General features: G+C 52.5%; 2 protein-coding genes across 3 annotated transcripts in view; one reads left to right on the top strand and one right to left on the bottom strand.

Moving 5' to 3' along the window:
• The window catches only part of LOC100899747 (uncharacterized), a 47,480-nt gene that overhangs the window by 16,721 nt on the left and 3,354 nt on the right, over positions 1 to 27,405 (top strand). The window contains exons 2-6 of the mRNA XM_029111018.1: positions 24,093 to 24,264; positions 24,827 to 24,894; positions 25,487 to 25,582; positions 26,448 to 26,624; positions 26,809 to 26,930. Coding sequence (XP_028966851.1) covers positions 24,093 to 24,264; positions 24,827 to 24,894; positions 25,487 to 25,582; positions 26,448 to 26,624; positions 26,809 to 26,930 — 635 coding nt within the window. The remainder of the gene's footprint in view (positions 1 to 24,092; positions 24,265 to 24,826; positions 24,895 to 25,486; positions 25,583 to 26,447; positions 26,625 to 26,808; positions 26,931 to 27,405) is intronic.
• Positions 11,476 to 13,660, bottom strand: LOC100897439 (uncharacterized). 2 transcript variants are annotated; one of them, XM_029111019.1, is made up of 4 exons: positions 13,624 to 13,660; positions 13,085 to 13,145; positions 12,953 to 12,977; positions 11,476 to 12,706 (listed from the first exon to the last, which is right to left on the bottom strand). In XM_029111019.1, the coding sequence occupies exons 2-4, from the start codon at positions 13,128 to 13,130 to the stop codon at positions 11,590 to 11,592; spliced, it is 1,188 nt and encodes a 395-aa protein (XP_028966852.1). In that variant the 5' UTR covers positions 13,131 to 13,145; positions 13,624 to 13,660; the 3' UTR covers positions 11,476 to 11,589. The 2 variants fall into 2 exon arrangements, with proteins under 2 accessions (XP_028966852.1, XP_028966853.1); XM_029111020.1 differs by having other exon boundaries at positions 12,949 to 12,977; positions 13,624 to 13,658.

Raw genomic sequence — 27,405 nt, 5'->3', positions numbered from 1 at the left:
GCCCCTTATTCATCTCCGACGAACATCGGGATGAGGGAGAGTGTTCAGTGTAAGCTATCTGCGCTCTCGGGCTCACCGTGAGAGCTCCCGCAACAAATGCAGCTGACCTCTTCGGAACCTTTCCGCTTCAGAGTATTATGGACCGCGATCCCCACTCGACTCTCCTGATAATCATGCTCGTTTTGTGAGTGACAGGAATGAAGCCTTAACTTCTTGAGTTTGCAGGGGGGTTTTCGACACATTGTTTCATTCGCTGAAGAATCGATCCGTCTATCCGAGATCTATTCCAACTGTTTCAAACCGACCGCTGGCAAGCGTTTTGTCTGATAATTCCGTAGTCAGTAGACATTCCTACACCGTCAATCCATTTCCCTTACGCTCACCGTGCATTCGGTGAACAACAGGGAGGAAGTCGAATCGGGCGCATTTTGAGAATCCATTTGTCTTTCGTCTGGTTCTTGCTCGATCCATCATTCCGAACACGACCTCTCCGTCTTCTGTCCTCGGACGATCTCCTCCCTTGCCCCTCTCCTGTTTTTTTTCGCCTTCACGCCAGTCCGAGCGACTAAACAGTGTCGAGTGGGAGAGGGAGCGGCTAATTTTGGACATGTCCCTTCAAATGGATCTCGATGGAGTTCGATGACAAATCGATTCCTCGCGTCGAATAATTTTGTTTATATTCCTGCTCTGACATGAGAGTGACTTTGTCTTGACTGGCGGTCCGCTTGGAAGATCGATTGGAAGATTTGTGTCTCCAAAGAACCTCTGTCCCGTGCTCCCGGTTGACTGAGGAATGTTATGGAATCGACCATGCACACGAGCCTCAGTGTCAACCTGCTGGTCCCCGGAGTTTCGTGTCAGGGAGCCGGACCCTCTATGTTCCGGAGCTTTTCCCGGATTTTCGGTGCTCGAGTTCGTTGAAGGAGAATTCCCATCTCCTCCTTGCGCGTTGAGCGATTTTGCGGCCTGCTCCGAAGGACTCCGGAGGTTCAATCTGCTTTCGCATACCACCATTTCTCGAGGAAGCCACTGTTTGCTCGAGCCTCACAGACCTCCGAAACGCATGGGTCTGATCGACTGATCTGCGGATCGGGGAGAAGATCTCCGTATTCACCGGGACACAACCTTACGTCGGGTCAAAGGTTCAGCAACTGGCGCAACGCATCCTCCAGAGCACTTACACATATGCCAAGGCAAGGGGAGTTGGTTTATGGTAAACAACAAGCAGAGCGAGGAACGGATATTCGTCGCGATCTATCCCTCACCCACACATGTCTTCCGGAAATTGAGCGACGTAAGAACCTCATCAGCGGTGTCAAGCTAATAATCCGAGAGCTCGCGCACGGGAAGACTGTGGAGGAAGTGGGATTCGACCGTTCGATTTTTCCCTTTCGGTTGGAAAGAAATTCCTCCGGAACAATGTTCGCTTTCCAATCGATTGAGAGCTCTGTCGGTTGCTACCTGTACCGCCAGTGGTTCTCGAACAAACTCGCTCCCGTGTTTGCTTTCCTCCGCTGCTCGCTCGGTTTGTCGTCTTGGTAGAAGTAGTCCTTGCAGTGGCTGCTTCTGTCGTCGACGTTGGCACGGCGGACTTTGTTTGTCATTATTTGTTCGAGACTTTTCCAATATTGCCCGACAGCAACAGAGCAAAATGGCGGAACGGAAGAGTGCAGAGCAGACGTAGGTAGCAGACAGTTTTGAAGTTGTCACAGTTTGTTCGGAGGGAACTTTCTCGGCTTGATGGAGCTTATTTCCTTTCTCGGCGACGGAGAGGCTTCTCTAATAGGAGTCTCCGGGCGCCCTCGCGGACCGACCGAAGCTATGGCCATGAACCAGCCATTCCCGAAAACCGTGAATTCTTCCGTATGTATCGATCGACTAAGGTCTCAATCCACGGACGTGTTCCCGAAAGCTCGGGTCGAAATTGACCGTGATCGATAAGTTCAGTTGTCGTCGATGTATTTCTCGCTGCCCGCCCCTCCCTCCCCGCCCCCGCAACACTCAGTCAACCCGCGAGCAAGCCACGCGATGCGCGAACACCTATTGAAGAACATTTGGTGGCCACAACATCGATATTTTAGGCTGTGACTCATTCCCAGACGCTGGGGGCACTGTTCATAGCTCCCACCCGTCCTCAGACCCCCAGATCGGTATTTCGGGCCGTTCAAACGAGTTAGACTGCTGCACTGCTTGAGATCCACGGCTGGGTCGATCAATCAGTTAAATCTCCTAATCAACTACCTGCTTACACAGATCACGGGAGTTGTAGTCAGTCATACACAGTTTTTTCACTACAAATCCCGGTTATCGACTATGTAGTGCAAGCGAGATCACCAGGGACCGTCCCAGGGAGCGCTCACGGGCGGGTTGGCGGGATGACGGTCCCAAGATCGATGAGAGAATAAGTGAATAACAGCGCCGCAGTGACTCGGGGGATGTCGCACGCGAGCCAAACTGAAGGGAGAGATAGCGAGAGGAGGAAGGTATACACTGAGTGAGAAGGGAGAGAAGATGAGTGACTTGGTGAAAATGGTGCCATGGCGCAACTAGCCATCGACTCAGCGACCACTGACGACGTCGTCGTCGCCGCCGCCTCCGCCATGAACAACAACGATACCGATGACTGAATTACTGTTGTCTTACGAGGTGAGCGTGATGCGCTCCTCGCGGATCCATCATACGTGCATTTGCGCCAGTGTTTGGCAAGATCAGAGAATGGCGACGACGACGATGATGAGGAGGTGGAGAGCTTCTCGGAGGGGGGGAGGGGGTCGGAGAGGAATGCGAGATGACGAGGGGCGAACGATGACGAGGCTAAATAGGCGAATGTCAATAAATGTTATCTCATGTGTAGTTCGCCGGGCTCGGTGCGTTATCTGCCGTAGGTGACTGAGGGTGCGTCAGTGTCTGCGGGCGAGTGCGGCGGGTATTTGCTCAAACGCTGCCGTCGAGGTGATGGACGATCAGCTTATCTGCTCTCGTCGCAGCCCTTCGATTTTCTCCTCTTCCAGCTTTCCTTATTATCAACATCGGAGGCGAACATCGCTCGTCGCAGAAAACCCACGGACCGCTCGAAAAATCTCGCAACGCCCTTTTTATCTGGTGTGGTCAGGTTTCCCCCATTCGTTTCCGAATCCTCGGCTTGGGTTTCGAACCTCCGTGCTCCTCTCTTCCCGTCGCTCATTCTCTCACATCTTCAGGAAGATCTGATACTCTTCGGAGATATACTTGAGGAGTGCTCGTTTGCGGGCTGTACTCACGCCGCGCTCCATCACTAATTTCCACCGATCTTACGGATATCGGAAAGACGCCAAATCATTCGGAAACTGCGAAACGTGAACCGTGGAGTTCGATGCGCTTCCAATCATGTTGAGTTCCCGGTCCCTGGCCGCTTGGAGAAAACTCTTCCACTCCAACGGTCCATCCTGTTTACCAGCTCGTGCGGTGTTCGTCTCGAGCGATTTTCGATGGCAGCGATTTCTCTTATGATTTCGCCCCTAATCCCACCAGGGAGCGAGTCTTTTTCCCTTGTTCATCCGCTCGTTATCGAACCTACCGTCTCGAAAAAGCTCTATGCTGGACTGTGCAAGCGCCATGGCATAGAATTCCAGACTCCATCGACAATCAGTCGATTGTGCGACAAGAGGACAACTATTATAAAAAAATACTGAGACATTCCGTAGTTTGCTCCCACAACGAAATTCGGCTAGGAAGCCCACCCATTGACTGCCGTCTGGAGAAGGAGAACTGAATGATTCTTTGAATTTTCAGGTGAGTGATCGGGACAAGTCAGGTTGCTGCGCGGAACGGTCGAGCAATCAACTCATAAGTCCCACCCGGGTCGGCACCTGGCCGAGGAGAGAGCCAGACCGGGTCGGAAATCAGATAGAAGAGAAACCGATGGACAAACAAGTGAAACGGAAACGATTTCCGATCCTCATGCTCCCGCGGTCTGAATCATAGAATCGATGTTATGCGATGGAGCACCGAGTTTCAATTCGCTAACGAACAGCTGACGTCAATGCCCTCGATATATATGTAGTTTGCAAGACTGTGGAGATCGTCGTTGTTAACGCCATCAAAAGCATTACCGACATAGACCGGATGCGATTTATTATCTTTCCATCTCGTATCCTTCGCCACGACTCGGTGTGCTTCCCGCGTCGTCATCGTTGCTCGTTCGACCTGACCAGACATTCTAAATGGTTTTCGATGAGGTATCCTTTCGCTACTGATTACGGCACTGACAGCGATATCCTCCGTCAGACGACGAACACTGGCTTGAGATGATTAGGAATTGATGATGATGATGTCGACGGGGCTGATTGCGCGGCCGCTAATCACAACGGAGGGAGGGGGCAGGCGAGGCTATGATGACTATGGTGTGTGGTGCTGTCACCAGCTCAGTAAGTCAGTCAGTCTTCGAGACCACGGTCGGCAGACGACGACTACGACAAAACACGGATCTAACGGGCCCCGAGCCCCGAGACAGCAGTACAGTGAAAAAAACGAGATCTAGTTGGAGCGATGTTGATCTTCCTTCATTGTCACGCTATGCGCCCCACGAACTAATCTCACGCATGCCGACAAGGAGCGCTCGAGTTCTTTCTCGACTCACGCCTCCATTTCTCAGGACGGAATTTAGTTTTCGTTTTCTAGCCACTGCCGGGGTACTCTGTCGATTCGTGAATCCAGCTCATGATTCAAAGGGTTAGAAAACGCAAAACCGAGTTCCACATTGTTCCATTTGAGGCGCAGCGGGTGGTAAAAACGATCGATCGATCACCTCAATCATGAGAACGCAACCAAGCATACGCTTGAGACGTCATCAATGACACCACGCAATCCACGCAAAGGGCTTTTCCAATCAATGGACGTATGTGCGTAGCTTGTGGGTGGATTCCGATTGCGGCTTGTCACGGTTCAGCAGACTCGGCCCTGACGTCGAATGCGACGACGGTCGATGCTCAACCCACCGCAGACCATTTGTTCCGACATTCTGACGCAGTCGGATCCTCTCGTAGTTCTGTTGATCAGGACTAACTCATACGTAGTAATTCTACGGCGGCGGCCCAGAGACGACTCTCCTTGGGACATTTATCGCATCCGCCCGTATTTGGTGGAGGTCGCTAACAAGCTGAAACTACCGGGCGGCTTATTCACTGACTGACGGAGTGGATGAGAGGAAGGACGAGCCGGAGCTCACCGCGTGGAGCTCTATCGGTGATTGGTAGTTGGTGGTGGCTCTATGGGTGTGGTCCTCGAGTTGAATTCATTACTCGGCACATTCCATCTTCTCTCAACTACGACAGTCTTTCTTATTCTACGATTCCTCGATGTGTCGTCCTGGACGTCGCCGCCCACGTTTTCCTCATTTCGCGCTCCGTGACCATTGCGATTCTCGTTCGTTGGACTGTCGATCGGGTATCTTTTCGTTCATCGCAGATCGTCCCGTTCGAGCGGGACTGGGGAAATTGAAGAACTGAAGGAGAGTCAAGGCTGTCTGACCGGTCGCGTCCGTCTCTTTCGAAGAGCAGAAGAACTACGACACTGGGAGAAAACAGTTCCGTTGTCTTCCGCGAGGAGGATCGATTTCATTCTCAATTACGGAGATAGTTTCACACTTTCCCAAGCGATTCGAAGCGAGTCTATAAAAAGCTCCATTCAACGATTATTGTCGCTCCGTTTCGAATTTATAGTTTCCGATCGGAGTTCAGAGTGCAGTCCATTTCTCGATGGTGCGATATCGTTTTGGTGGTACAAAAGGTTGCTTTACGACCTCGGGGAGGATTCGGATTCACTCGATTGCGAGGGCTCGTTGACTTGTTCATCTGGCATTTAATCCGGATTCGAGTGCTCGAACACAATGAAACGAATCAGCACTATTGCTCCATAACACCGAGTGAAGTGTTGCAGTCGTGTGACTGAATGGTTTGACTCGAGTTTCAGCCGACATTCGCGGCTCCATTCTCTCTCCCTTCCACTCAGATCTCTATTCTTTTTCGGAAGCCGGATCTCTTTCACCGACACCCGCTCTCCGAGACCGATAGGAGTCCGCATGAGAATGCGAAAATGTTCGAGTGAGCGAGTGGCAGAAAAATTGAACCGCCCAGCTCTCAGTTGCAGCAGTAGCAACTTGAATCTAGGGGCCATCCGGACCGAGAGTAGGTACTACGCCAGTCTCACATCAGGAACTTGAGCTCGGGTTGGCTGCTTGGTCGGTGGTTGCTGTCCGCCGACCTACCCGCCGGTGTCTCGCTCGCTCCCTCGCTTCATAGGTTGTCACTTGAAACAGAAACAGACCGAGCGGCTGGCCGCCCGCCCGCTCGGCTGCCTCTGAACGAGTGGAAATGCGGCGGGAGAAAATGAGAATGGAGCATCATCCACTAACACCACGCCTATCGAATCTCGGTTCTTCCCTCGACTCGAATGTGAGTTGGTTGCGAATACGGGTGGCCTCAGACCCACTCCTTCTCTGGTCCTCACCCAACGATATGCTCTTCATACGAGTCCCTCTGTCGGTCGGTCGGTCGGTCCATCTGTCCGCCTGTCTGTCCATCCACAGGGAGAGGAGCGGCACCTCGCACGCGAAGCATGCGATCAGGACGGGCTATTCGCGCATCGGGTCTCATTGGATTCGCAGTCACAAAAATGTAGCTGTCACAAGAAACACCGTTCGCGCATTGAGAGAGACAGCGAGCGAGATCTATTTGACAAGCGCCGTCATGATGATGCACACTCAATCAGAATTGAAGCTGCAATGAAACTGACACGGCTATTTCATGCTTGCTTTTTCTCTCATCCGCTCGGGTTGTGGGGTGAGTTCGTGAGATTTTCGCGCGAAGCGTTCAAGGAAGCATTCCTTGAGAGGCAATCAGCAGTTTGCGCCACGGACGCAGTTGGCCCAGTTTTCGGTTCCTATCCGCAATGTCTCCCGAAGAAGGCCTCGGAAAAACTAGGGCCTCCGACACTTGGGGAAAAAGGCGCGTCTCTGCAGCTCGAACCTCGAAGAGAAGATACGCTGCATTTTTTTTTGAAGAACGAATGCCAATAATAACTCAGCTATTCCATGCGCCTCCCGAGCGCGCTGATCATTGCCAGGACGATGGCGGAGGCTGGGTAACACGATTCAAAAGTTCCCAGCCGCTCTGGACACCGAGCAGACCAGCCAGTCGGTAGAGTGGGAGAGTGAGTCACTCACGCGCAGATCACGAAAGGTAGTTACCAGCCGAATGGAGAATACTCATCACATTTTTAGGGGATTGAACATCATCGGCGGTGGGGAGGTCGGGGATTGGAGCGGAGGGACCGGGGGGGTCGGACCAGCGGACGAAATTTCAGAGGAGTTGAGCGTCCCGGTCGGGGATGAAATGAGTTTAGTATTCGATGCTCCCCGTCGGAAATAATCTCGAACAGCTCCCTATGAGACTCCTGATTGTAATGAGAATCCTAACGATGGCAGTGACTCCATTCACACCTGAATGAAATTGCTATTCAAAGCGAGATGGGAATGGGAGATAGAGTTGAGCCGATTTCTAGAGAGATCCGGAGTGGCGACGATTAGGAAAAGTTATTCTCTCTCAGGCTGGTCTCGATTGAAGAATCCCCGGCGGTTCGTCCGACGGAAGGCCTCGATTCGTACGCTCCCAGCCATTCGAAGAAGGGAGCGATTGAGGTGGCAGTGGACGACGGAACCCTGTAATTGGGAGCGTGCATTCAGAAATATGCTAATCCGAAAATTGTTCCGATGGGCTAGGCAAAAAACAGAGAGAGCTCTCGTTGTTCCGGTGCAAAAAATGAGATCCCATTCGCCGGGATAATGATGACGCCCACAAGGTTCCCCGTTTCATGTGGTGCCCGTATCGTCATTCCAGCGGACAATCGTACCATTGTCCAGCCTGGGAATCAAACGATAATGAAACGGTTCTTCGCGCATCATAAAATCAGCGATTGCGGTCTCCGAGCGCTTGGAAGTTCCCACTCCTCAACAGTAAAATGCTACTCGCTGTGACCTGCTGGGTTCGTATGAGGCGGATTCGGTTCGAGAGTTGAAAAAGAAACTATACTGCGCTTGCGACATCAAAGTGGTGGGATCCGGAGAAAGGTCGAACCCGCAGGGCAGCAAGCTGACCGCGGATTAGACATTGAACCATCAAGCCACTCCCGCGCCTCTGCCGACATTCGACAACGAGAGCTTCGGGCTCGACGACCATAGAAGAGGAGTCAAGTGCTCAAGCTGTTCGTGGACACATTCGAGACAAGGCGACACGACCGTCGGGTCAGGGACAATCTGAGGTTTTATCGCGGCATTCCCTCTCGCAGCTTAATCATTTTATTGCGTTTTCTCCTCTTTGTGGATCTGTCCCCTGCACTGGCCGAATCGCGGTCCTCCATTTGATGTATTTTCACATTCGGTCTCTTCAAACATATTCCCTCGTTCCAATCGAGCGTGCCATCCCTCCTGAGCGTTTCCGATCGCCGACTTCCTTCAATTGAGCTCTGATTCTCCCCGAGATTTTCTGAATCAGCATCAATCCACTGAGCAGGCGCTCCATACAGCGGCAAATTTAGCGGAAGAAGTTTTGACACCAGTGGACGAGAGTAGTGTACACAGACCTCCAAAAAATGCTCGGTGGAGATAAGTGTTCGGGGATTTTTTCTTGCTCACTTCTCTCTTTGGGGTGCCCAGAAGAAGCGAATCGAAAATAGAGGTCAGGAGAGATGTTTGTGTGTGTGGGTCGTACGAGGTATTTCGAAGGAGGTTACTGCACCCTGTGGGTTGTGGAAGGTGCCCACCGACTTCGCGCTATGGGTCTTCTGATGGGTTTAGAGGATATATGTACAACATATATAAGCCGGGTCGGCAGCGGCGAGCAACGATGGAGCGAGAAGCCGTGTGCTACACAGGAGTCGGGTCTGCCGCTGGTATTGGGTCGCGAGGCCGGAAGTTGAAACACAATTTCCGAGCTCGATATTGCAGAAACCACAAATCGAATTGACCTCTCGTTACCACTGATTTGGTCTTACTTCCCAGTGGACCGTATCACGAGCCACAACAACCGCAAGGGGAACGCAATCGAGGAAACGACGCGACGGGGGAGCGATGGAAAAAATCAGTTTTCGGCGAAACGTACATATTTTTTTCTCATGCCAGAGGTGCGGAAATGCGCGGGGGGACGCGAGAAGAAGAAGAAGAAAGAGCCCAGAGGTAAACTAGCGAGTTCCCCCGGATGACTTGCCGCCGTTGCCCGCTCTTGTCGGCTTTCACTTTCGTTCATGACGGATGACCCATTGACAACGAGTTAACCAGTGCAGCAGCAGCAGCAGCAAGCATGCCAGTCAATCCCCTGAGCACTCTCGTCTGCTTTTAGATCAGCAGTTTCTCGGAGGAGCAACCGGCTGGCCGAGAGGAGGAGAATGTCGGAGAGCGGCCGGCAGCAGGCGAGACTGACCAACTGTCAAAGCAGGAAGTCCAAGCGGGAGCACTTCTTCCACCCCTCAACCGCAGCGCTGCTCGTGTCGTTCGGTGATGTTTATTGGAGTACCCAGGGGAACGAGTTTGTCAGCGAACCTCTTTCAGGAGACTTAGTACACATATAAGTGTGTGAAAATTTCCCTGTATCAGCATGTAAGGTTCTTGTTCCGAGCAAGCAACCGAGGAGGTGAAGTACGCTCAAGATTGAGCTTGACGTCGAGCGAGGCGTTTATCCCACGCAGGATTTTGTGAGGGTCATCCGGGATGTTTTTATCTGGGTTTCATTTTTTGTGTCTCGCTCTCTCTCCCTTTGTCTCTCTATATGTCCTCCTCTCTCTCTCTATGGGACCGCAGTCCTCAACGACGGCGAATACAGTCGGGTAAATACCCTGAAGCCTTGAGGTGTTCCCCAGTCAGTCAGGCTAAAGCCAGGACCGAGCATTCGATTGCATTGCGGTTCTCCGCTCCGGGTTCCTCTGCCTTCGCTGCGGTCGGGTCAATGGAAGAACTGGAGGCTTAGAAGCGTTCCGTGGGCGGATGGAGAAAGGAAAAAAGGAATCTTCCACTGATCTGTCTCCCGAGAGATATGTGGAGATCCTTCGGATTGCGAATCGAAGCTTGTCGGATTGTGTTGGCTTCTGTTGTGGGCTGTTCGATTCTGTCAGAGTCTGTCTGTTCTGTACGAAGACGTTGGGCCATCTGCTGAAAATACTTCCGTTCGTAGAGCAGAAAAGAGGAACTCGACTATGCGCCTGACTCGTTGAGATTCTCCAAGAAAGAAACAAAGATTGCTTTCTTCTCCTTTCGAGCTCATTGTGGACAATCCGTCACAGTAGTCGAGCGTGACGAGTTTTTTCCCCCTTCCATCAATATAGAAGAAAAGATGAACGGGAAAGCGCATCATGCGGACACGACATCGGAATCACGAAGGCTCGACGACATGTGCCCACCTCTGAGTAGAGTCGTGGCACGAACAACGGCACCCATTATCGTCGGTAGCCACGAGCCTCGGCTGGGTATTTCGGTCGCTGGCTTGAATCCTCCTGTGAGCTTTCATCAAATGTCATTATTTTAAGGTGCTCGCATCCCGATGTCACTCGGACTGTTTCTTGCTTTGCCGGCTTTGTCGTTTCGTGCATCGGGTGTTGAGGGCCTGATGTTTTCGGTTGCGGGTGAGAGCGAGCGGGTGGCGGCGGAAGAACGGGAATGACGTTTTCTGAAGCTGATTGCGGGTAATTGTTTTTTGTGCTGCAGTCTGCAGGCTCGCCCGCCCGTCCGGTCGGCCTGGCGACTGTCTGCACTTTAGTGCTTGCTTGTTCTTCCTCTCGTTAGTTTTCTTTTCGTTTGCTCCGTGCCCGCTCGACGGCACGGCTTGTCCTATTTATCGAATCCGTTACCAGCTCCGGGAGTCTTTTTTGTCAACACAAACCTCCCTGTTGTCTCGGCGTCTCGCGCAATGCCGGGCTGTCGCGAGATTCGATGTTCTTGACGCGCGCTTGGCGTCATGCTATCGCAGCCAGAAACCTGATGGACAAAGCCACAGGATTGCGGAATGTGCCATTATTGGCATCTCGCGGCGTAGCGTATGGAGGGAGGGGGGAGGCTCTGATTGTTCGTTTCTCAAATCAGGCCTCCGCTGATTGATTTGACTGTGATGCGAGCTCCCCGGCTTTTCTCCATTCCGCTGTTTGGAATCTCTCTGTCTACCGATCAGTGTATTTTCGGAACGAGTCGCGCTCACAATTTCCGAGGGCGGCCGACGGCGTCTTCAGACTCGTCTGGGAATCGAGCGTCTCGCGTAACCGCTTACTGAGCACACAGTGCATGGAAACGAATTCAAAGCCCTAGATGTTTGCTCGACGTCTCGAGTAGGTAGATTTTTGAGCCGCCGAGCCTGTTTCGGAAAGAATGCTGCTACCCCGGAACTCGGTCGTGCGGGACGTCACGGGGTCGAGGAAGCGAAGAGAACTCGGAGGATCTCAAAAAATTCCACGATCGAATTTTTTTCCATCACGTGCTGCAGCGCAGCTGAATACCTTTATTACAAGCTTTTGAGATTTCGAAACCTGGAGGTCCAGTCACGTGATTTCAACGGCGACGACATCTGACAGAGGCTACTCCATGTCTCTTTCGATCTCTTCGGGGCTTCTCTCACCGCGAATGGCGTCGATGGCGTCTTGCGTCAGCTTCTTCAACTGCTCCCTCAGCTTTTCCTGGTGGACTCGAGCGAAGTCTTTCGCCTCTCCCGCCGCTTGTTCGGCCGCGCGCTTGGCTTTGCTCAATTCTTCAATGACCTGGAGGATTTTGACGCGGAGTTTCTCCACAAGATTCTTGATGGTCGACTTTATCACGTAGTTCTGGGAGGTCAGGAGTTTCGCCTCGACCTCGACCTTATCCTGGTCCTTGATGTCCTCCTCGATTTCTTCCACGATTTTCCTGCCCAGAAGAGCGTCCTTCAGCTCAGCGAGGGACTGTCCGAGTCGCTCTTGGAGCTCTCGTAGGTGTTCCTGAACGATTTTCTTGTTCTGACCGAAAGCTTTCTGCACTTCACGCTTGGCCTCACCCATCTTCTCAACCAACTTGAAGACGCGCGCGCGAAGCTGTTCGGCAGCGACCTTGACCATCTCGCTGATGATGTACGATGAGTCACTTCCGTGGAGGGCAACGTATCGGAGTCCGGCATCAGCGCCATAGAGTTCTGGGCTCTTGTTCCGGCCGGTGAGTCTGTCGAAGAGCTTCTGGGTGAGTCCGCCGAGTTTTTCGCGAAGGTTGTTCAGACGTCCGATGATGTTGCTCATCGCGTCTTTACGCATCTCTCCGGCGGCCTCGTCGTGCTCCAACTGAGCTTTAGCGATCTCGGTATTGATCTGCTCGATGTTCTCGCGGATGATGGCGATAACGTTCTTCACGGCTTCGTTCAAAACGTAGCTCTCGGCGACTTCGGTGCTATAGGCGCTGTAGGCCCGGAGTCCGATCTTGGTCTCGAGGTGGTCGAGCAGACCGTTGATCATATCCTTCTCGGTGTGGAGAGCCTTTTCCTTGAGTTGATTCAGCTCGATCTTGATGAGGTTACGAGCCATCCAGCCACCGATACCGTTGTCGTTGTAGGCTTTCTCGACGAGCTTCGTGATGTAGCCGAGTTTGTTGATGGTTCCTTCGAAGCCTCCGAGGCTCGAGACGACATGGCTGATCTTCTCGATAATGTCCGTGACCGGAACATCCTCGTGGCTTCTGGAATACGGAGAGAGAGACGAAAAGAAACGTCATTCATCGAATCTGACAACTCTTCGATCTCTGGATCGGACCGGTCGGGATCTTGAAAGCAATGCCATTGTGACTATTGGTTATGACGACGACCTCTGAGCTGAACGAGATCTCCACTGGTCTCTCTTCGATAGGGCGGAAAATAAATAAAGGAACGAGCCACTGTCGCCGGAGAAAAAACAAGAGCCAACAAGCCAGCTCGTTCTTACTTACTGCTCGCTAGATTGAGCGGTGACGGCTACAAGAAGATCGGACAGAAACCGAGAAGAGAAGAATGTGGTTAGTTCAGCAACAAGAGACGTGCGTCAACGACACAGAGACATGATCTTTGTGCTCTAGACTCACCCGCTATTAGAAGCACTGCCAACGTGGCGCTCAGGAGAGCTCTCATGATGAACTCGTTGTGCTGCGGGACAGACGAAAAAAAAAGATGTCATATAAAAAGTTTCTGTCACTGCACCCGGTCGAAGCCATGGAGCTCGCCTGTTGCCGAGCTGCTCGTTCCCCATAGGGACGAACCGCGAGTCGACACGGGCGAAGCGAACGAGCAAGAGACCAATGAATGGATGAAAGAGCAATGTCAGGGCCTTAGGCCACCACGTTATTGGCTGCGCTCGGTGGCTCTCATGCATACATAAATGCATGCCTGTTTGCCTCAGAGGGAATCGCTGTTCAAACAAAAGCTGTTCCCGAGGAATTACTGCCTGAGTGCCGCAGACCGAGGGCGCATCTCGCGTAGATGTCTACGGATCGACCGCTGATTTCGCGAGGAACCCGCACGCTGTGTGTGCGTACGGAATTCGCTCGATCGGCTCACTCCCGATATTGCCTCTGATCTTTTATTGCGACGGATTTAGGCAAAATCACGCGGTAGAATATCTCACTTACTTTCGTTAGATCCACTCGAAAACCAGGAACTGCGGGAAATGCGAGACCGTGATCGGTTTAAATATCCCGATGCTCACTCCCAGCGGGATTAAGGTATTAAAGGTTACGATAGCCGGAGCGATTCCATGACACTCGTCGCTTATCCCAACACCATCTATCGGCAGATTAGAATCGGAATCCGATAAGACAATGAGCGCTCGGATTCCGCGCATCCGAATCCATGCTTACAGCCGGCGTCACAAGCCCCAGGAATTAAATCGCCTGCGCGGACGTTCACCCGCGGATACCGATTCGCGGAAATTTCCCCCACGGACAAAATGCTCCGGGCTCCGGGGCATCAAGGCAGTCCGGCAGGATCCATCAGGAAATGTCATGTGGGGGGGGGGGCGTGAGAACCACGACAATCGCGGTCTCATTGAACGTCAGTTTTTGTCCTGTTGCTTATTATCGCTGTGAGCTTTAGTGAAAGTTTGCAACGTTGGAGCTCACTCATTGAATAGCAATAGGTGGTGGCAAAGCGATCGTGTTCACTGGAGCGTCCTGCAGCGCCAGCAGGGACGACCGTACAGGATCAGGCAACGAGATCCCGGACCGCCCTGCCTGCCATCCAGCTAGTAGTACATACTCCGTAAGCAGCCGATCGGTCGGTCGTTCGGATGTTCAGTCAGACGGACGGACAGCCGACGGGCCGGCTCAGATTGACAATGGACGTACACCGTGTAAATAATATATCGAAGCCCTTGGCGTCGATCTACCTACCTGCCTACTCGCCCACCCATCGGCCCACCTGGGCGGTCGTTCGGTTATCTGGCTGTTCTCTTCAACGACAGTCTCGTTGCCGACGGAAAATCCCGAAGTGTCGATGATAGAGTTACATCAGACGTAAGCGATGAGAATCGCCCATGAAAGGAAGACGAGCCCACGCGATCTAAAAGACGGGATGAGAAACAAGCTCAAGAACACCTACGATCGTCGTGGAAAACCATCGAGGACTACCGAAAACTATCGAATGGAAATGCATGTAGGTACCCAGGGATTGTTTTCGACGTGACGGCGACGTCGATGGATCGAACGTGGTCATGTTCGACGAGAGCGCGGGAATCGAGACGATTGGGTTACGAGGACTTTATTTCTTGTGATGAGGGTTTGGTGCTCATAGATTCCCGGAAGATAGAAGAAAACAATGATCATTCCTCGAAACAGCTCCTCCTTAATCAGTGATAAATCGTCTTTTAACGACGCGCACGGAAACGACGATTCCGTGAGCGTCGTCGCCCCCTCTGCCCAGGTTCATTGTCTTTATTTTCTCCATTCCGTTCTCGGACTCTTTTTCTACCCTCCGGTCTAAATGTCCCCGTTCGAGCGAGTTCCTCTATCTGTCCTTCCCGGCTTTATTCGTCATTTTCTCTTTCTTCGTAAATTCTCCTGGTTTCTCCCGGAGACGAAGAAGACATGAGTCCTCTATCTCACGGTTGTCGAGGAATCTCAACGAATGGGGACGTGTTCTGAATCTTGAAAGCGAGAGACGGAACGGCGGAGACTGACAGCGGGAAAGTTTGTTCAGAAGAATCAAGAAGAATACGAACTGTGCGAGTTAGTGTCGAGCGTTAGTGGAGGGATCCTTGGATTCCCGCCAAGAGTTCGCTCTCGCTCAGCGTCGGAGACCGAGAATCAAAGAACGAAGTATGTACCGGGAGGGAACAAGTGAACTCGAAACTAGGACCGAACTTTCCGAGAGGTCTGGAAGGCCATCGATTAGAGAACTGATACAACTTGCGGTGATTTGTGATTGCCATCCGCTCTGGTAGTTACTCGAGAAATTTCTATCCTCCTGTTTTTTTTTTCGACCAGCTCATATCCCGATGGAACTAACGACCTTGAATATCCGATTGATCTGTCATCCCTTAAACCGGTCTTCGAGTCGTTGGTGTAATCAGCGAATCCATCGGATTTACGCCGTTCGTACAAATCCCGCCGGGGATTACCTTGGCCTTCGCAAAAGTGATTTCTCCGGGCAAACGCTGGGAATTATTTTCTCTTGACGAACTGTGAGGAACCCTCCGCCCCGCTTACTCCTCCATCGACTGAGAGCAGTGCGTAACGAAAACTCCAGACACAGCAGCACGGAGTTTCTGCGGTTCACGAATACTTTGTGATCAATGCCCGTGTTCAGGTGTAAATATCGAGCTTCAGTTGCTCTGTGTTTCCGGGAATCGCCTCCGCTGGCCTCCGCCACTGAGAATACCCTGGAAGGCGGGCGGGCGGGCGGGCTGGCTGGCTGGCTGGCTGGCTGGCTGGCTGGCTGGCTGGCTGGCTGGCCGGTCGCTCACTCGCCCGGCCGGCTTATTGGGTTAGCCGAGAGCTAGTGATGCGTGAAACTGTTTCTGCATTACGCTCACTAGTTGCCCGTATTTGCAATGAACGCGGAGAGCTCGCGGAGCTGTAGGCCGGTATTCCCCGTTCGGCTTCTTCGTTGCGCAGATCAGCTGGGCGGAAGTATTGCCTGGATGCCAACGATGCCGTAGACGAGCTGCTCCGGAGATTCCCTCGATCTTCCGTGACCGTCGCTACAAGTCAACGAATACAAGAAATAAGAGCGCGGAGTTTCGCGGAAATTCTCGTGCGAACGGGGAACCCTCGAAAATATTATTATTCGGATTCCAGAGCACGGCATGCTCTGTCTTCGATGATGATGACGATGCTCATGGTAATAAGCGTCTTGATGATCACGCCGGGTGCCGACACTGACGTAATCATCACCATCAGAACCTTGGTCTGTTGCGGTTGAAGTTCTGGCGCGAGCAGAGAAGTAAAGACGGAGGAAATGCAATTTGCGCCCTCAAAACTACGGTCTGCTCGTGGGCTCGCGTCTGACGCCGCTCTTGTTGTTGGACGCTGGATGCGGGGGTAATTTCACGAATTCTTCTCAAGATGCTCCATCAGGGATCGCCCGTCCGCTCACAAAGCCGCGCGGTGTTTTGGTTCTCTCGTCTTCCCTCTCTCTCCATCGTACGACGAGCATCAAAGAGTTGGTTAGGGTCGCGAGCGTACACTTGTTACAACAGTTGGTCCTCCGTCATGACGTCGAGACCAAGACGGAGTGGTCCGCGGAGACGGTCTTGATCGAATGCTCCTCTTGCTAATCGGGCTCTAATAACCTCATGTTGGGAGAGCTACTTCTCGACAAGGTGTAGCGTCTGCTGAGAGGCTTCCGAGGGCTACGAGGAGCCCCGGACCGCTGCGGTTCTGGAGAATATTATGAAGACCTACTCACTCGCGGAGCACCCTCAAGGGACTCGCATTCCTCCTTGCCATGAATTCTTGGCGGCCGGAGTTTCCGCGGCGAGCGAATATCGCGAGCTGCTGACTTTCTGCCAGACGATTCCATTGTGCATAGAAGTGGTATCCCTGCTGCTGTGTATGGCTTGGAGGGTAATTTAGAGATCATTGATAATTGAGCGTTTAAAGCGGTGACGAAACGAGGAAATCGCCCTGACGTCGGCTGCATACTCTAAGATGAGCCTGACAAGGGGAACGAGCTCGCTCTCTGGAGGGCCTCCTGTTCTGGTCATCGAGGAAGCTTCTCATCAACTCGTGGTTCGGAACGAATCGCTGCACTAATCGAGACGTCCTCGTGGTCGTACTCGTTCATCCGCGGGCGGTCGCAGAGCGAACCGAACTGCTTCGATTGACTTCCCGCGGAAGATGAGCGTGATCGAACTCGCGGGTCGAGCGAAAAACAGACATTGCCGCCCCGTTTCTGGCTTCGCTACCGTTACCGTTTTCGTGGTTGTTGCCAGTGCCGCCGCTTTTTTTTTGCTCGTTGACATCGCTGCTTCCGTCCCGGAGACTTGAATCGTGCTGTGCCGAGAGGATTTTCCTCTTTCTCTCCTCCCGTCGAGAGACCTAGTCCATTTGTTTCCATCGTCGTCGTAGTATATGAGTCGTGGATGCCCTCCAACGAGCAAACATCTGGCGTTATTAATTCTCAGCGTACAATGCGTAGAAGCGAAAGTAATCGTTCCGTTTAGTCGAGGAGTTTTCGGACCGGCGATTTATCTTTTTCATGGTGACCTACGCGAGCCAAGGTTACAGAACGCGGGGCCAGCTACACCGTCCGTCGACTCGGCCCAGGCCCCTCACGAGACCGAAAACGTAATGAATGGAAAGAAAGTATTTAGCTCTCGAGGATTCGAGCAGATGCGCCCGTCGAGGAGGAGCGGAATCCTAGCAAAGAGCAAAGAGCCGGGACATTATGGGCGTTCGAGGACTCGGGCCTCTCAAATCTTGAAATTGCCTCCTTAGGAGCTCCGGAAGCGTTCAGAGGATGTCTGATTCACAACTTTGAACGCATACCCAGCGGATGTCGTTCCGGAGTATTTTCTGACAGCTCAGCGTCCTGGGAGGGAAAACTGCAGACCATGTTCCGCCGCGGTCCCGAAGTGATGCCCGCAGCGAAACTGAGCCTCTGGAACAGAAGGGATCGGGGAACGAACTAAGAGCCGAGGGAACGGAAACTCGGAGGGACATACTCTTGTCGTCTGTTGGGTTTTCTGAGCTAGTCGTCGAGCGACTGGAACGACAAGAACAAACAACTGGAAGAGAAGACTCGAGGAAGCGCCGATCCTGTTTGGGGGATGTTTCCAGTCTCATGAGTTCCTTCCATCTTGGGTCAATACCGGAGCTCTTTCGAGTCGATTCCGTATCGGTCGCGCACAGAGCGAGCTCGCAGATGATGATCGTGAAAGCTTCTGCTCTTCCGCGGATACATGGATCTTCGAGTGGCATAATTTCGGATCAATTCCGTACGGAAGCCTAGGACTTCGTCAAACGATTTTCCCGAAACATGATGCTGCAACACACTGCTTGTGATTAAATATATAGATATACACATACATATAAATGGAGGCCAATATAGATGCAAATGCTCTTGACAGAGAGCGGGTTGCCGCATATTAACTCGAGGGTAATTGCTGGTGGACCTGTCGACTTTCAGACCTGCAGACCTCAGCAAGGGACGTCTGGGTTCGAGTTTTATGGGAGAGGACGGTCACTGCAAAGCGGAAAGTGAACGTACGAGCGAGCTTACGGGCCGAACTCGCCCCGAGCTAACGTGTCCTCACGGCGCTCACGTCTGCAATAAATTGACCTTATCAACCATCACAAGGCATCTACGATAAAGCTATTAAATATCGCTTTCAAATGACCACCAGTCATGTCGCACGTTGGGCCCTCGGACCGCGCTCCGGTTGATGTACACCGAGTTCGAGCTCGCATCAGGAGCGACCGGCTCTCGTTGGGGAGAAGTTTCTTCCAAAGTAAATTATTTTCCTTTTTTGTTTGGCAAGCCTCGGCCCCGAGCCTCGTCCACTGTTTCTGTTTTTTTTTATTCCCTCAGACTTGCTCAGGTGGTCCTCGGGACGAATCTGCTCTGCTCCGGACTTGTCTGCTCGAGTCAGGTGCTCTGTGGAGTGTGACGACCGACGTGAAATTAGTTGAAAGCATCAGAGGAAACTTGAGATACATCTAGAACATTCGATATCTTCCCGGTTTCCCCCCTCCCCCCGACTGGCGAACGGGCACGCGTGCTTGCGTGCTTTCGCGCACCGAGCGGCACGCTCTTACGGGGCCGAGCTGCCTTTCTCTTCTTCGTTCGGATGCTCTTCAGTTACCTTAAGTAATGGCTGTCGGCCGCGGCTGATGCTCCAGATGTGACTCGTATGCATGCCACGTTGTTTGTTGCTCTGCATCGCTCGTGATGAGCGGAACTTGGCGAATTCGCTAAAGTTTCCGGCCAGAGCGGTTCTCAGGAGTGGATGATGATGATGTCGCGAGATAGGGGGGGATTGGGAAAAAGAGCGGCGGGGAAAAGATGTTCTAGCGTTTCACGAATCTCGAGACGAATCTCTTTCGACGAGCTCTCGGGCTCAAGTCTCGGGAAGCCCACTGAGGACTCTCAGCTAGCCGGCACACGCTCGAAGGATCGTGTGACTCAGTCAGTTAATGGTTAGTCAGCGTCTTCTTGTGCTCGGTGTCAGTCGAGGTGTTTCATATTCGATCAACGAGTCGACGAAATGAGAGTTTGTGGTATCCAGCAGACAACTCGAGGCACGGGTGTTTCGGACAGAATCGGGGATCTCCGCCGGGTGCATACAGATGCCGCAACAAACCCGCTAGTCTCTTGGCGCTTAACCACCGCCCGTGGTCTCGATGACCGGGCGGGTTCTAGTGACTTGGCAGAGCTTTTGTGGGGGGCTTCGCATTGCCAGTGATTCACCTCGACGCACTTGGAATCGGACATCCAGTCGAGGAGTGTCGTGAATAAAATCAGGTTCTGCCCTGTCCGGTCTTTAGCGATCTCAGCATGACCATTTTCCAAACGCAGAGCCACGAAAGCGAGTATCGATCTCAGCAGTTCCGTTGTATCTAAAAATCGCCGAAGAATTCCATTAGGTCATCCGCATTTCGCAAGTTTCGCTCGTGGGTGAGCTGATCGGATAGAATCGCGAGGATGTCTCGTTTACGAATCTCTTGCGGATCTGGTGTTTCAGAATTTCCAAAATTTCTCATGCCAAGCCGCGAAGCATGAAATGCAGATTTCGATATTCCTCATCGTCACAATGATCGGTGCACTCCGAAATACAGTAACATAATGATGATCGATTCAGACGGACGTGTGTCAAATCTGCGCGATCAGCCAAGCGACGCGTCGCTCGGCGACGGTGGAACTGCCAGCCGCATTACGCTTTCCCAGAGCCGACGCGGTAGGTAGCTATTTCGTCCCGACCGTCACTACCATTACCCTGACCTTGAGGCAAGGCTCAGACGGAGCACCCTGAACGGATGGTTCAGAAAAGGAGCGTAATCCACCTTTCTGGAAAGTTCACTCGACGAAAAGTGTCGATACCTGTGGGAGTGTTCTCCCGGAACCTTCCCCGGAACGGCTGAGCGGGAACGATATCCAGAGAGAGAAATTGTCCGAGAGAACTTTGAACTAAGAGAAATACCCGACCCGAAGGAATAACTCGACGAAAGACGACGGGGAAAAATTTCAAATATGCGTGATCGTACTTTCTGAGAACCATCGGCATCCGGACAATCGAGAGGGCAGGGGAGCGCGCTCGCGTTCTGGGCTCCGACCCAGGCTGACAGAGGGAGGGGAAGAGCAGGGAAGAGGGAAATGCGGGCATGCCATGGGAACGGGAAGATCTCGATCAGGATGAAGCAACCTGCACGCTTCGAGGAAGTTTGCCTCATCAAGCGTAGCAGCTTGGCTGTGCGGATTCAAAATGACTTCGGTTGTTCCTTTCGAGCTCGTGGGTCTGGGCATCTGGGACTGCACCAACAACGACGACGACGACGACTACTATTACCACGACTACCGCCACTACTTGAAGGAAGGCAATCAGCATTACGAACGAGCTCAAGCCCGGTTGCTCGGTAAGCTCTCCGCTCGCGGTTGTCTCTCGCCCTCTCTCGGTGATCCTTGCTCTTACGGTGGTCTCGCTGACTGTTCACTCGGTCGCCGGCCGACCAGCCAGCCAGCCAGCAAGCCAGCCACCCAGCCGGACGGGCTGTCCGCCTGCGTCGTACGCGTGGGGGCACAGGCCACGCAATTGGATTAGTAGAAACGCGGACAAACGACTCAAACAAACTTAGAAGGAGGAACAAACCGAGTCTGGCCGCCCCACATGGCGACGACTGTGATGGCAACCGCATTCATCCTAATAACGATTTCAACAACAAGCTCGTGAACGCTTCCACAAAGCGTTCGAATGTCCCTGACACAGCCGCCTGGTCTCCGTCCGAAGATGCGTTCGTTCACGGCTCAATAACGATTGCGTACAATCGGAATATTTTCGCGAAGCGGCAAATTTTCCGGAATTCCGTCCGGATCCCCTGCGCTTCGATCTGTTGCTGGGATGAGGAGATACTATGAAGTTATTTTGCCCGGGCAGCTTTGCTGATGAAAGCGGCGGAATCCACTCCGGGATTGAATCTTGGGAAAGGCTTGTATGTTGTTTCATGGCAAGCCGCAGCCAGTTGATCTCCTTGGCCTCCTCATCTTGTTCTCCGTTCGTTCGTTCGTCCGTCCGTCTCCTCTCTGCTCTCCTCTCACAAAGCAGGCAATCTTCTGAGTGGCACCGGGCAGACCGTGCCGCCGTCTCCCCAAAGTTCCTTGTGGCTCCCTCACATTTGATATCCCGCCGCCGGTGGACCAGCCACTCTACTCCTCGGAACATATCGGACAACTGGCGAGCGGAGAGCACAAGCAGCAGTCGAAAGCCACCACGCATTCAAGAACCGTGTTCTTGCAACCAGATAGACCGATTCAACTGATACCTGACTGGGAGCCTGCTCCCCATCCAACTGTTCCCAAAGCTCGCCCGCCCGTTCCAACCGCAATGTGGGACCGCACGGGAATTCCTCGATTGCGCTTTTGATACCCGTCGCGTCCCGGTCGGATTCCTCGAGCTGCGGCGGAAAACTTCGTGTCCGGTACTTTCGTTGGGTTCGGTTTGGGCGAAACCTCAAATTCAGTTTGTGCCCAGATGAGGAAGCACCGCGGTCGACTCAGCAACAGCGGAAGATCCGAGAAGCGGTGCGGGATATCTGGTACATGAGGGCGGGCCATAATCTCTCGGGGCTATTCTCGAGGAGACGACGAGCCCTCGTCTGTCTTCGTGAGCATCCTGTTTTCGTTGGCACATAAAGTATTGCGTGTTTGCCGAAGTCGCCTGATCCGTAGTCCTTACACGACATCGACGACGGCGGCGGCAGCGAGTACCCATGAATATCCTAATAAGCCCCCTTGCAGCGAATCTGTTCGCCTTGTTATCCCAATTTCGGTAGAGGACGACGACCGGCTGGCCTCCCCTATACAGTACCGCTGGCCCCACGGTCACCCTTCCGGTCGGTCGCAAACATTCTTCGCTTGCCCGAACGTCCTCCAACGGATTTCTGGAACTTCCTGAGAAGGCTTTCCCCATCGAAAGATCCTCGGAGTCCGTTCGTGGAACGGCAAGATGTTGGGAATGATTGTTTTCCTCTCAGATCTGCTCTTCGAATTCCCGAGCTGAGTTACGGGTGTGAGAAGCGAACCGGAACCGCTCTGCAGTTTCGGTGGCAAGGGGGGTCGAGCTCGGAAGCGCTTCGGCTTCCGAGCCCGAAGTCATATTTCTGCCATTGGGTGGGCGCAACTGTCCGTAATTTGCGTCTGCCGAGTAGAGCATCGCGCTTTTTCCCGACCGGCGCAGCTGTTGCTCGCTTTCCATTTGCAGGTGGTGTAGGTTCGGACGATGAAAAGAGAGCTGCATTGTTGCTGCTTTCGTTGTCTGAAGATGTTTTATTATGCAGATGGAGCAAGCGAAGGGGGAGTAGCGCACAAGCTGCAAAGTATTGTCCTCAAGGACGACAGCCAAAATGAACAGTACAGATTAGACGGCACGCCAGATGTTGTCGCCTAGTTCCTGTTCGCCAGCGGTTCGGGCTCCGAGAAAGAGTCACGTTTGGAGTATCGGAACGAATGATCATTTCTCCAGAAGTGCTCCCTGAGGGAGCGTCGACTCGCGGAACTCCGATGTAGGTACGGTGGGATGCGAGGGTATTCGGAAGAGAAATTGATTCGAAGAAGTTTCTGCCTTCCTCGTACTGTCACGGAGCGTGAATGAGTCGAATTCGCTCAGAAACGGATCCAATTAGAAAAATGACTGAGGACATGGAGGCAACACCCACCGTAGGACGAGCCGAGCGCCGTCAGTGGAGTTGAAGCTTTTTGTGGGAGCCAGCTTCTTCATTGTTGTACTGCGCCAGATTAGAGCTATCAATATAATGTGTACGCTTGCGCGCGCCGCTTTAAATTGACGTCTTCAACATCAGTCGACTCCCTCCGTCGCCGTCGACGTCGTCCTCAGAAGACTTATGGTTCCGATAAGCAGACTGTCGGCGAGGCAGGCCTGCGAGCAGCGTGTGCCAAGAGTGCGGACGGGGTAAGTCGAGAGTGAGAGACAAAAAATCCACGGGCAGAGCAGCGAGAAATAAAATGGTGCTGGGAGATCTTGCCAACAGTGAGAACAACAACGGAGTCTGAAAGAATACAAGTCAAGTCAAGGGCAACCGTGATTTTCGGCTTATCCAATTAATGTCCGTCTCGGAAGACGTAGTGACCATCGCGTCGGGCTGTTTTTTTCTCTTTGGCAAGCTTACCACGGTCGGGATAGGGAGACCCTGCGGGGCAAATGGGGGAACCATATTCCTTTCAGCGGAATGAGGAAACGAGGAGATCTGAAGGTCGTTCGGACCCCCGACATGAGACCGCTAACGGTCGCTTACCAACTCACGCGAAGAGTGGCTGCTCGCTGCAATACGTAATACGTAAACAGATTGCTGTCACTAGGTCGGCAAAAAGCAGTATGTACCCTTATTCGTTTCTTTCTCCCCCTAAATGTTGGCTGCTTGGTTACAGAAACCCGTCAAGCGGAATGCAAGATCCCTGCGGAGTGGAGCGGGGATTGGGTTCAGCACGACACGACTCAACACACCCTGAGGCTGGACAAAAGCAACTTTTTGGCCAGCGGGAAATGCATCGACTCAGCCGCCAACTCAGACAAGGAGCACACATTCGTCATCGAGGATGCGTAAGTTCTTCATCATTCGGACTTCCCTGAACAGCGTCTCAGACTCGCCGGTCGATCGATTCGTCGACCGGAACGGTCTTCCCGAAGGTTTGGACGACGCGGTCTGTTACCGCGGTCGTACAGTGTACCAGAGTACCTAGTTCATCCGTGATCCTCGTTGTATCATGCGGGAGACCCTCAAGACCCCCGAGTTTTGTCGCAGGGTGTTATTTCCCGGGGTTATTCCCGTCACGTCTGAATTAACATCGTTGACGGGGAACCGAGGGGTCCCGACAGAGGAGCAGAGATCTGGGGAGGGAATGCTCGTCCCGATAAGAGGAATTAGAAGTCTCGTACGAACACAGCTCTGGCCATCAAGTGGAGCATCGCGTGCATTAAGATATCGTCCACGATCGGCCCGATCGTGCTCGGCGCATGATCGTAACTCGCAGTAGTTGTGGAAGGCGAGAATTTGTTCCTCGATTCGCACCCAGTCATTCACGGACTGGGTGAGCGGAAATAATCAACGATCGCTCGAGCAACTGAGGACAATTTCGCTCAGGCAGAGTGTTTGTTTTCACAGGAAAGACCGCTGTTACCGCGCTTTCGTGATTCACGAGAAGCATCCGAACGTTCTACAATACCGAAAATGTGAGTTGACATGGATAATAATCGAAGCCGGGAGGATTCCTTAAAGGAATCAAAAAGGATATCAAATAATTCAAAATCGTCGGACGTACAAGTCATCGCAGTAGTGTCGCTTCCCTGCGGCTGTCAGCTCGGGACAAAAACGCGGATCGTCTATCTTTGTGAATTCTGGTACAAGTTGTAGCAGCGCTGAGCGCGACCAGCTTTATTGATGTTCTCTTGAGCGAAAACAAACTCGCCGCGGAAAAACATAGAAGGCTGCCCGGATTCCTGCGACGACGGGAAAATATCGGTTCGCTTGCGCTCAGACACACTCTCTCGAGTACTCTGCAGGAATTTGTGCGAAGAGCAACATTCCCTTTGCTCAATAAATACCAGTAGTCGCGACTTTCCGAAGGTCGTTCGATACGGGAATAAGTGAGAAATAAGTGAACTCGCCAGAAATATCCAACGATGGGCTTTGAGAACTCGCTCGTCGAGCAGACATCCGGAAAGAGGTTTTTCCTCTAAACGGAAAACCTCCGTCTGCGCTCATCAGCCGCATTGCATGCACCTCAAAACGAGAGCGTAGAAATAAAGTCTTCTTCCCTTCCAGCAATGTGCCTCGACAAACCCCAGGATTCCAAGTTGGATCCGAATAAGGTCCGGTACCAAATCGAGTCCGACTCGCCCACGGTTCTCCTGATTCGAGGTAAGCTTTTCGGATACGATTTATTACGCTGAGCCACGTTTGTTCCCGCTCGTATTTCCTTTCGTTGGCCCGCTTGTTTCCTTCCTCGCATCTTTCTCTTCTGAGTGGAGACTCTCACTCGTTGCGAAAGTTCCGACGGTGCTCTTTACGAGGCGCGAAATAAGCTCGCTCGAGCGTTGTCGTAGCTGGACTATGTAGTTCGCTGGCACGTCGTCGCCTAGAAGTTCCCGTTGCGCTACCGATGCGGTCATGTTATTTGTGACCGGTCTTGTTATCGGAGATGTTCTTTTCTCGTTCGTTCTTTTCTTTCATTCAATATTCTACGATGGTTCCCGATGGAAAATGACCCAGGAGGGGAACAAACAATCAGAACGAATCATCTATTCCGCTTCCTGTTTTACTTCTTCCACCTCTGTTCTGATTGCCTGGCCACCTCTCTCATAGCTCGGAAGCTTTCGGATTGAGTTGGAGCTCCGATGTAAACCAACCGCAATGAGTGGAGCTCGGGCGATCTGGTCAAAGATTGCGGTCTGATGGTTACCAACGCGGTCATTATGCCGAATAAGCTCCTCGATTGCCGTTCACTCGAAGTACAAGGTCGGAGGCGCACCGAGTAGATAGCGAGCGAAACTGACAGCGCCGGGCGAAGCTCGGCTTATTATTTCAAAACAAACGATAGTTTCCGACTTGATCCGCCTCTCTTCCCCCGTCCGTGATGCGAAGCGCTCGCGCGAGTCCCCGTTCGAACTCTGAATTCAGATTGAGTTCCGAGAGGGAATCTGAGAGAAACAATTATCTGAGGACTCGAATATGAAGAAAAATGAAACATTGAAAAATAATTAATAAAAAAATCCCTTTATTGCAGTGAACGCCACTCCCGAACGCTGTCCGCTCCAACACCAGAGCTACCGCTTTTCGTACAACCGCAACCACGGCGAATGCGTCAGTCCGCCATCGAGGGTAGACCAATGCAACCAGAACAATACGAAGTTGCTGTTCCGCTTCCAGGCCTGTGCGGACGTCATAGGGACGGAGTCAAGCAGTAAGTTAACTTTTTTTCTCGCACTGTGATGCTCCACTAAACCCATGCTGGCATACATGCATATCAGTCTGTTAGAGCCGCAATATCTGCTGTTCCTGGGCGCATTCACCCGCATGCGATCATTGGTCTGTGGGCTGTTGAGAACCCAAGAGGTCGGGAATGGAAATTTTGTTTGTCATTCCAGCCGAGGAGCTGACTTGTATAGCCGGCTGGCGCGACGGACAACATTTGTACTTCATTGGCAAGATGATAAAGAAAAACGCCCACATTCGAAACCACAACGACGCGTCCCACTACAGATGTTACGTGAGTATCCGTAATTTCTGTTTCGTCCCCCGGAACTGAGTCAGCTTCTTCGAGCTCGTCCGTCGACATTTTCGCGCGATCCCTGATTTCTATCGGAATTCGTGCTCTGTTCGAGGGATGAGCCGATGTGAGCTGATTCAGATAACCCGGCGTAATCTACGTCGTTACCGAAGCTGCATCGGGGAATAAAAAAGTTCTCCCCGCCGTTCGAGACCCTCCCTGAGTTCCGTCGGAACTCCCTACGTGCCTTAGACGGACAACCGGTGGCGGCCCTGTTGCCGCGCCCATCCGGTACAGAGTTGGAATAGTTTTTCGTTTGCCAGCGAGCGTGTTTGTTCCCTAATAATAGACCTGGCGGGAGGAACTTTCCACACAGAGTTACAAAGGAATCTCACTCAGTCAGAAACAGCCCCGGTAGCGGTGGTAGCAGCGGCAGCTGATGCCACCGTTGCTTCCGAAGCAGCTGGTTCTAACA

Source organism: Galendromus occidentalis, unplaced genomic scaffold, assembly GCF_000255335.2.
Source record: "Galendromus occidentalis unplaced genomic scaffold, Mocc_1.1 scf7180000077192, whole genome shotgun sequence".
Lineage (NCBI taxonomy): Eukaryota > Metazoa > Arthropoda > Arachnida > Mesostigmata > Phytoseiidae > Galendromus > Galendromus occidentalis.
The sequence above is the reverse complement of the archived record's forward strand: the minus strand, read 5'-3'. Positions and strand labels throughout refer to the sequence as shown.

Excerpts from the sequence above, each read along its gene's own strand:
- LOC100897439 (XM_029111019.1), bottom strand. The coding sequence starts at position 13,130 with ATGAGAGCTCTCCTGAGCGCCACGTTGGCAGTGCTTCTAATAGCGG. Across the intron at positions 12,978-13,084 it reads GGCAGTGCTTCTAATAGCGG|CCGTCACCGCTCAATCTAGC; the intron begins GTGAGTCTAGAG and ends ATCTTCTTGTAG. Across the intron at positions 12,707-12,952 it reads ACCGCTCAATCTAGCGAGCA|AAGCCACGAGGATGTTCCGG; the intron begins GTAAGTAAGAAC and ends TCCGTATTCCAG.